At 37.3% G+C, this 10594-nt stretch overlaps 1 protein-coding gene across 1 annotated transcript; it reads right to left on the reverse strand.

Moving 5' to 3' along the window:
- Positions 1-1012: 1012 nt before the first annotated feature.
- Positions 1013-10192, reverse strand: LOC121416534. The gene is made up of 2 exons (XM_041610028.1): positions 10073-10192; positions 1013-1305 (listed from the first exon to the last, which is right to left on the reverse strand). The coding sequence occupies exons 1-2, from the start codon at positions 10169-10171 to the stop codon at positions 1018-1020; spliced, it is 387 nt and encodes a 128-aa protein (XP_041465962.1). The 5' UTR covers positions 10172-10192; the 3' UTR covers positions 1013-1017.
- Between the last annotated feature and the right edge of the window lie 402 nt (positions 10193-10594).

Here is a 10594-nt window from a genome sequence, read left to right on the forward strand (position 1 = left end):
TTCGCATTAGAAATTTTGTTATTATAATTACGCTGACCTTGCAGTGATGGCATCTTAAAGCACTTTGCATCTCGCAGAAAAGGCACTATATGAATAAATATAAACTATTATTATTATTATTATCATTAGAGTGGACGTTGACAGACTGCAGATACCTCTCCAAAAGCTAGCGTAGAGGGATCACCGATATCTATAAGAGAGACTGACTCCCAGATTCCCTTAACCCTTTGTTAAATGAACGTCGATAGAGGCAGCTATTACATTTGTGGGTGCAACAGGCCTTTAATTTGTTGTTACCATACAATCCTCCTCCCCGTTTAAGATCTTCTGATTCAAATTTGCTTTCAGTTCCTAAATCCAAGAAATTGTGGGGGATCGGTCATTTATTTGGACATGCTGGGCCATCCTTGTGGAATCAGTTGCCATTCCATTCGTAGTATTTCAAATATCGATAATTTAAAAAGTACTCTAAAAACCCATATGTTTAAAATTGCCTTCCAGTAGTTTCCTTTCATTGTCATGACTGTCCTTTTATCTTTGTCCCTCCCTGTTCCGTGTATTTTTTCTGTTATTTCCTTTTCGCAGCGCCTTGAGCACGTAATCAATGTGGATTTTGCGCTTTAGAAATACTCTATATTATTATTATCATTATTATTATTAAGCTCAGAAATTATGGAGTCAGCCCCTCTACATTAAATTTTAATGTAGAGGGGCTGACTCCATAATTTCTGAGCTCAGTGTAAATCCTCTTAGCGTATATACTCCGAATCATCTGGTAGTCAGTTCCTCTACGTTTGCTTTAGGAAAGAAAGGTTCCCTACATCATCACGCATTCTGGACTACGCTGACGATCTTGAAGTGCCACCTATGTACAGATGCGATGTAGTTGTAGAAAATGACCCAACCCCCCCCCCCCCCTCCCAGAGAAAAAAGGAGAGAGAGAGAAAAGAAGTAAAGGCGAGAGCAGGAAAAATGATAGAGAAATTGAGGTTACTGTAAACCTACTCCAGTAGCCGACTATTTCCGCACCATAGCTGGCATAGTTTCCAGGACAAAACCAAGTGTCGTTATTCCTTTGTCGAGCGCATCCCATCCAGATGTCGTTATGGTTGACATTATCAAACGTACTGGACACGAAATAATCTTCTTCCTTCGACTCGATAACCAACAGGCTGGCGTCGAAGCTGAAATTCGTCTTGCAATGGAAGAGGTGGCTATACCAGGTGAGTTTAGCGTCGATATTCTTGTAGCACTTGTGTCCATATTGTTTCCAGTTTGCCGGGCATGTCCGAATATCGTGGGTACCTGAATAAGCGAAAGAGTTTTACTAATAGTTATTTCCTGGGCGCCTTGTAAAACAATTTCCTTCCCTTGATTAGAAAAAATGCGCAAAATTTCACAATAGCTTTATTGTGAACAGACTCTCTCCAGCCCATCTACATGCACCCCGCCGGATGAAAGGTAGCCCAAATTTGACGTTTATAAAGGCGATAGGGTCTCCTTCAAAGCTATAGAGTGTCTGACTTGTTTGGTACTCCCGTTGTATTTTTTTTATTTAAAACGTCATCGGATTTTCACCACCATAAATTTCAAAGAGGTTATTGTTCATTATGACAATTTTTTTAACTTCAGAAAGTCGTCGCATTTTCAGCCTCGTTAAGGTAAGATTTGTAGAAATGAAACAGAAAACGCGTTTAGAGGGTATTTTCTACATAAAACATTTGGTTTCATTTATTTACAGCGACACAATATTATGTCGAGGAAACCTGGGGGGCAAAACACAATCGCAGCGCATCAAATCCTTAACTTTATGTTGATCTTGAAGATCACCTTGTGTATCCTGGCAGGTATCTCCTCCATATCCCTCCAAGCATACACAGGAGTATCCTGGGATTCCTTGGATAGAATACAAGAGCCTCCATGAAGACAAGGATTGAAGGAACAAGCATCATCTCCTGTCGGCTTATCTAAGGATGGATGCAAAGAAATATCATAATTTCAACCGCGTAATGGAAGAAAGCTTTAATTCACAAAAGTGTTTTTTAATCCATGGTTTAAATCATACATTAGGCCAAGAGCATTAGGTTTAACATGGAAATTTTGGTAACAAGCTGATTTTTTCAGAATAGGTCCAGCAATATGTCTAGAATAACATACTAAAAGTCCTCATATATCCTCCTTGAGGGTTTTCCGTAAGCCAAGATGGCGTCCAAAATGGCCGCCATTCACAGAATATGGACATATCCCACTCATCATCCACTCTAGACCAATTTTGGTGCACATTTCATGGTTTAAAGGTGTAAAATGAGCTATTGATACAGGTTAGAGTGAACATAAGCAGACCAGTATACCCAAAAATCCAAGATGGCGTCTAAAATGGCCGCCAAAGCCTGAAAATCCACAATTCATCGATTACTAATGTTAGTATCTTTGATTTTGTTTTTATTCAGTTGTGTTAAAGGTCAGGTAGTACATTTGGACAAGATACAAGGACAGTCAGTGGTCAAGTTGTCCAAAAATCCAAGATTGTCTCAAAAAATGGGGTATAAAATGGTTGCTATTACTTAAAAATTGACATTTGTTCATTTAATATCTGCTTGAGATAATTGATTGTGGTATCTAAACCATGGTTTAAAGGGTCAAATAATACACTAGGACAGGTTAAAAGGAGTTTCAGTGGTCCAGTATGTCCAAAAATCCAAGACAGTTTTAAAAAAAATGGCGTCTGAAGTGGCTGCTATTCCTTACAAAGGGACATAGTTAATTTTACATCCACGTGAGAGATATCATTTTAGTGTCTAAACCGTGGTTTTAAAGAGTCATATAATACATTAGGACAGGTTAAAAGGACAGTCAGCATGGTCAGTGGTCCAGTATGTAAAAAAATCCAAGATTTCTTCCAAAAATGTAGTTTAAATTGACTGCTGTTACTGAAAATCTGACATAAAAATCGAAGATGGATTGTAAAATGGAGTCTAAATTGAACTAGTCTATCTATTATCTGCCTGGGAGATGATATTTGTGAGTCATAAGCATGGTTTAAAGGGTCTTATAATGCATTATGACAGGTTGAGAAGACATTCATTGGTCCAGTATGTCATAGATCCAATATGGCTTCCAAAAATGGAGTCTAAAATGGATGTTTTACTTACAAATGGACACAGTTCATTATTTTGATATCTGCTTGGGATACATGTATATGATTTTGTTGTCAACACCATTGTCTAAAGGGTCAAATAAAATCATGAAAGTTCAAAGGACAGTCAGTGGTCCTGCATGTCCAGAAATTTAAGATGGATTCCAAATGGAGTCTATAAAATTGACTGCTGTTATTGAAAATGGAATACTTCATTAAAAATCCACCTGAGATATATGATTGTGGTATCTATACTGTGGTTTAAATTGTCAAATAATACATTAGGAAAAATTAAAAGGACAGTCAGTGGTCCAGTATGTCCAAGAATCGAAGACGGCTTCTAAAAATTTAGTTTAAAATGGCTGATTCTACATACTAATGGGCATTGTTCATTTCATATCTGCCTGGCATATATGATTTTGGTGTGTAAACCATAGTCTATAGAGCCAAATAATATATTGACACAGGTTACAAGGACAGCCAGTGGTCCAGTATGTCAAAAAATCCAAGATGGCTTCCAAAAATAAAATCTTAATTGACTGCTCTGACTGAAAAATGACAAATTTATTTTAAAAATCCACCTGAGAGATATGATTGTGGTGTTTATACTATGTTTGCAAGGGTCAAATAATATTTTTTTGACTATTAACTATGATATGCAGTTGTCCATTTTGCCTTTAAAGTCCCAGATGGCGTCTCAATGACTCCTATCTTTTGAAAATAGCGTTAATTCATAAAATATCCACCTGCGAGGAATAATTGCGGTATCAACTCTTAAAGGCATTGAGGAAAACTGATCCTATGGCTTATGGTTTCAGGAGCAGGTAACAGCAGGCATTTTTCAATAATTTTACCCCCTTGGATTTTTGCATATAATGAAAAGCTGAACATCCTTGTTACTTTCTTGTCCTATATTTGCCAATTCACTTCTTACAGGTGGATATGAAGTATGACCTTTTATAAGTGATGGGAGTTACACGCCATTTTGGAAGCCCTCTTGGATTTTAATGCACAATGGACAATTGCATATCATTGTGAGGGGTCCCAGAGTATTATTTGACTCCTGAAACTATAGACACCAAAATACTAGTAATATCTTCACGCGGATGTAAAATAAACTAATGTCCCTTTATAAGTAATAGCATTCATTTTAGGCTTCATTTTTGGCAGCGATCTTTGATTTTTTTGACATACTGGACTACTGAGTGTCCTTTTATCTTCTCCTATTGTATTATTTGACCCTTTAAACCATGGTTTAGACAGCTTACTATCATTTTCCAGGCAGCTATTAAATGAACTATGTTATTTTGTTTGTAACAACAACCATTTTAGACTCCATTTTTACAAGCCATCTTCGATTTTTGGACATACTGGACCACCGGCGGTCCTTTTTTTTCTTGTATTAGTGTATTATTGACCCTCTGAACAATAGTTTCGACACCAAAATCATATATCTCGGGTGGATTCTTAATGAAGTAATTCAATTTTTCAGTAGCAGCAGTCAATTTTGGATTTTTGGACACATTAGACCTCTGGCGGTCCTTTTTATTTGTCCTGGTGGATTATTTGACCCTTTAAACCATAGTCTCGACACCAAAATCATATCTTTCGGGTGGATTTTTAATGAAATTTGTAATTTTTTAGTAATAGTAGTCAGTTTAGACTCCATTTTTGGAAGCCATCTTGGATATTTGGACATACTGGACCACTGCATGTCCTTTTAACATGTCCTTATGTATTATCTGACCCTTAAACCATGGTTTAGACACAAAAATATTATCTCCCAGGCAGATATTAGATGAACTATGTCAATTTTAGACTCCATTTTACAAGCGGTCTTTGATTTTTATGTCAATTTTTCAGGAACAGCAGTCCATTTAGACTCCACTTTTAGAAGTCGTCTTGGATTTTTAGACATACTGGACCACTGAGTGTCTTTTTAACCATTCCCTTCAAACTATGATTTGGACACCACAATCATATATCAAGGCAGATATTAAAAGTACTATGTCCATTTGTGTTTAATATAAGCCATTTCAAACCCCATTTTTGAAGAAATATTGGATTTTTGGACATACTTGACCACTGACTGTCCTTGTAACTTGTCCAAATGTACCATTTGACCCTTAAAACCATTGAATGGAAACAGAATTAAAGATACTAACATAAGCAATAGATACATTGCGGATTTTTAGGCTTTGGCGGCCATTTTAGACGCCATCTTGGATTTTTGGGTATACTGGTCTGCTTATGTTCACTCGAACCTGTATCAATAGCTCTTTCACACCTTTAAACCATGAAATATGCACCAAAATTTGATGTCTAGGTCGGATAATGAGAGCGTTATGGCCATTTTCCGTAATGGCGGCCATTTTGGACGCCATCTTGGATTACGGAAAACCCTCAAGGAGAATACATGAGGACTTTTAGTATGTTATTCTAGACATATCCCTGAACCTATCCTGAAAAAAAATCAGCTTGTTACCTGAAATTTCCTTTCCTTTTTTGGCCTAATGCTCTTGGACTATATACTCTGCCTTGACAATTACTTCACTCAGAAGGGGGTCGATTGGAAGAACTGTGTACCACAGTGAGGTGAGATCAGTGGCGTACCGTGGGTCACGGCATTGGGGGGGCACCAGCAAAAAATTTCGAGTCACTTAGGAAGCGCGCGAAGCTCGCTCAGTTGCCAGGTATACTGACCTAATATAGATATTTAAAGGACATGTAGTGCCATTAAACAGATATGTATCTCACTGACTAGCTAATGCGAGCGCGAAGCGCGAGCTGAAAATTTTTGATATTGAGACCTAAGAAAGGACATTATGAGCAAATTTTTGTAATCATGATCTGTCTCGCTAAACAAACAATGCGAGCGCGAAGCGCGAGCTGAAATTTTTGTATTTATTGACCCAAACAGGGACATTTTAAGGACTATATTTTAGGTATCCATTTAGAGTATAAATATCTCAGCATATAGTCATCTAATGCTAGTGCCATCCTTTGCTGATTTTCTTAGAATTACATCTTAACACATGAAGCACTTTTTGTAGTCATCGTATCGTGATTATCATACGCATCTCACTTATCAAATACTGCGAGCACGAAGCGCGAGCTGAAAATTTGTTTAACTCACACCTGAAGAGGGGCATTCTAAGGCTTGTTTTGTAGGAATTCACTAAGACCTTACGTATTTCACTATTTCGAAGCGCGAGCTGAAAAATGTTGATATTCAGATCAGAAAAATTGACATTTTAAGGACAGATTTTAGGAATTCATGAGGAGCAGACATCTCACCAATCCACTAATGCGAGCATAAGCACGGACAGAAAATGTTTTATATTAAGACCTTAAAATAGGGCGATCACTTTAGGTAGTCATGAAAAGTAGCAAATGTCACTACATAAAACAATAACTCGAATTGGGAGGAAATATATTTGGTGTATATTAATTTGAAAACGGGAGGTTTTAGTACAACAGGATCATATATCCCGTTAAACAGTCTATGCGAGCACCAGGAACAATAAAGCATAGGCCCAAAGCAAATAATGTTTCATAATGTTATGAAAAAATGCTTCTTACGTAATATAACATAACACAATTCAACAATAATTTCTTCTTTCCCCACTACGTTTCTCTTCCTTTTCCCTTTTTTTCTCCTTTTCCCCGTTTTTTTTTTTGGGGGGGGCCAGCCGATTGGGGGGGCACGTGCCCCCCCATGCCCCCCCGTAGTTACGCCACTGGTGAGATGGCTCTCAAGAGGACGGGTACTAAATCGCCTCTTTGAACTCCGCCATGCAGTCCGTATGTTTCTTGAGGAGAAGCAATCATCCCTTACTGAGCACTATGCAGATGATAACTTTGTTGCAAAATTTGCCTACCTGTCAGATATGTTTGACCAGTTAAATCAACTCAACATATCGATGCAAGGACGGACCAGCTCAGTGTTCTTGGTTGCTGACAAAATCGAAGGATTCAAGAAGAAGCTTACTTTGTGGAACAGGAGAGTGAATAGTGGACAATTGGTATGTGAGACCTTGGAATCTCTTCCCCATTTGGACATATCTGGTCTCATTATCCAGCATCTGGATCAGCTGTCACAGAAGTTTGCTGACTACTTTCCGGAGGACCCACGAGAAGGAAACCTCTGGATATTGAACCTTTTCTCTGTGGACCCTTCTTCAGATGACATGCCCCTCTCTATCACCCTTGAAAATGAACTGATGGAACTTTCTACTGACAGTAGCTTAAAACTTCAGCTTGTGAAGACACCTTGAATGCCATCTTCCGCTTGAGCCTGTCTCCAATCCAACCAAGGGTTGATTCTATTGTTGCAAACAAGCAAGCACAAGTTACCCATTGAAGGTAAGCAGCAATTCTCTTTGTTTGTTGTCATGGTTGCATGTTTTGGGGCTACTGACAGTTATGCTCTAATATGCTCATTATAATCATCGTGTATCTTCGAGCCGAGACAAGTAGTCATATCGCTTTCTTAAAGTAGAAATATATTGAAAATCGTAAAAATGGAAAATCATATATCAAATTAAAGGAGAAAATAAGGAGAACACGATGATGTACATCATTTATCATGAGGACCGATGAAACTCAGTTAATTGATAGTTTAAAGTTCTCTCTGAATGCTTCAAACACGCAGAATTACGTCCGCGAAATTGGGAATTTTCGATGACGCCACTGTCTGTACGAGAGACGTGATTGGCTCTCACACATCAAGGCCCACTTGCATGCAAAACCTGTTGCAAGGGTTTGTTTTCTCCACATTATCACTGAATACTTCGATCCCGAAATGAAAGAACACCCAAAATTTTTCCTAGATTTTGATTTTAAAATTGATGATTTTGAAGATGAAGAGAATGATGATGAAGTTAACAACAAAGTGACGTAGTTGGAGGTAAATTTGGGGAATTACGCCGATGATGATGAGTCGGACAATTCAACTTGCAACACGATCACATGCCGATTCGCTACCAACCCATGCAGCTGCTACAAGTGCTATATAGCTACACCGCGTGGGCCGAATTGAATTCATGAAAATGAATAACCACATCCAGACAGAGTCTCTTTCCAAAATTTACTATGAAGAAGGAAAATAATGATATAACTGTACTTACAAACAAGTGAATATAATCCGAACCTGAAGGCAAATCAACTCAACGAATAGCAGCAGACGATATGCACCGACAACAAACTTCATGTGGCTGGGATAGATTGTCACTTGTTCTGTTAGATGTAATTTTTATCTCATTAATTTGACAAAATTACGAAACTCGGAATTATTTATCTTTATAAAAAATACAGTAACATCTCGTATTATTTTTTAAATTACGATAAAACCTTTTTTGAAGGAAAACGTTGAGGTAAATTAAAATTGGATGTAAAAGATCATCCCCAACATGCGTAGCTTGTATGTCATTGCAAACAAACCATCTCAAACACATGTCCTACTACTACTTCTGCTTCTACTACTACCACTACTACTTTTCTTCTTCTTTACACTTCTACTTCTCACTTCTTCTTCTTCGTCGTCTTCATCTTCTCTTCTTTTTCTTCTTTTTCATCAACTTTTTTTTTAATGTAGGGCTTCTTCATTCAAACTTTATCATTCTTATTTCCTCTTAGTTTATTTTTTGCTTGTTCTTATTTTTTGTATTCCTCCTCATCCCCTCATTTCAAAGATAAATGCCAGTTGTGGCAACGATCTCGAAATGACTTTTTTTTACAGAATCCAATATAAAGACCACCCGAGGGTCTGTTTATATGAATAAAAAAATATGTGCCGAAGGATTCTGGAAGAAATTGTGTAATTGCTGAGACATAAGCAAAATAAGCGCGGATTCGGGGACTTCCGTCAGGTCTTTATTCCAGCGATATAATATACACTGTTCCACGTGTGCATATCTGTGTTGGCGATCTTCACTGTGATTGTTTTTCAGCCTAGATTTTATGATTTCACAAAGTTCAGTTTATGTAACTGTACCAGATCTAGATTGACGATTGATGATATAGTAATACTTAACCTTGGTTTACAGACTTTCTCACGAAATCAGTGTTTTACTGCAACTACTGTCATCTAGCTTTAAGAAAATGGATAGGCCTAAGATAAGGCCTATAGCGGCAAAATGCAATGCAATATTAAGTCTTTCTTCCGTGTTCAGGTTCAAAAGATGAAAATGAAAAACACAAAAACATGAATATACTGTATGTATGATGACCTAGACGGAATAGCCCAACAACGCATTATCCCAAATGGAAATTATACTAGTGCATGTAGACGAAATGAATGCTGGCCTATTTGGAAATTAGACGAAGTGGAAATTAGACCAACTGCAATGTAGACCAAATTAATGGTAGACCAAGTGAGGATTGGACGAACTGGTATTAGACTAACTGACAATAAACGAACTAGTATTAGACTATTATTATTGTTGCTAGCCCATCTGAAAATTAGACCAAGTGATATTAGACCAGCAGTCAGTAAACCTAGCATCTGATAAACGTGTATAAACTCTTGTAGACACGTTTCTCGTTGTACGCTTAAAATAGCGAATGTTCTGCTGGTTCGTCAATGTCATGATTTATTCAAAGTCCATATTCGAACTGACAAACATGGTTGGCATGGAAACAGCATGTCAATTTTTGTATAAAGTGCCATCATTCATGGTTTCAAATAACATTGTTCTTTATAAGCATATAGGGACTATCTTTCACGGGCAAATGAGATGCTTACGCCTCTCCCTAAAAATGATAAGTATTTTTTTCTCAATATATCACAAACTTACTTTTTTCATTATATTAAAAATATCAAATCATTTGATATCTCACTAGGTTTTAAAAAAGAAAATTTCGTAAAATAGACTTTGCTTTGCTCTTCAAGATTTCAGGGTCATTTCGCCACTGCTAACCTCCAAAAATATTTACCCTGATTTGAACATTCAGCCTTGGCGACGTCATGTCTTGTGGTGCCTCTCCTATATGATCTGTATGGATCCTTCCTGTAGTTGGTGATGACGTCACCATCCTTGGTGCAAGGCGATGAGGTCGAAGCACCTGTAGGATGAATGATCATGCCAGTATATAGGGCAAATATTATAACAATAAAAAAGATACCACTGTTTCATGAGTTTAAAGGAAAAATGGAACTCAGTCCTAGATTTTCAGCCATTTCGTTAAACTTGTTATAATAACGAATTTGCACAACCAGGTAAAGCTTTTGGAATCATTCAATTGATTGGCTAATAACATTTATGAATATAAATCATGAATTTGATGTTATAATAAGTCTTGATGAAATGTGAACCAGCCTGTATCCTGTATGCAAATCTGCTAGAGCAAATCGAATGGCAGCATCATCATTTTGTGTTTCCTCAATACATAATTATCATTATTATTATTTCATTTGGCATTTCAAACAACAAACAGAACCTTAGAATGATGACATTA

This window comes from Lytechinus variegatus, chromosome 6 (genome assembly GCF_018143015.1).
Source record: "Lytechinus variegatus isolate NC3 chromosome 6, Lvar_3.0, whole genome shotgun sequence".
NCBI classification, from domain to species: Eukaryota; Metazoa; Echinodermata; class Echinoidea; order Temnopleuroida; family Toxopneustidae; genus Lytechinus; species Lytechinus variegatus.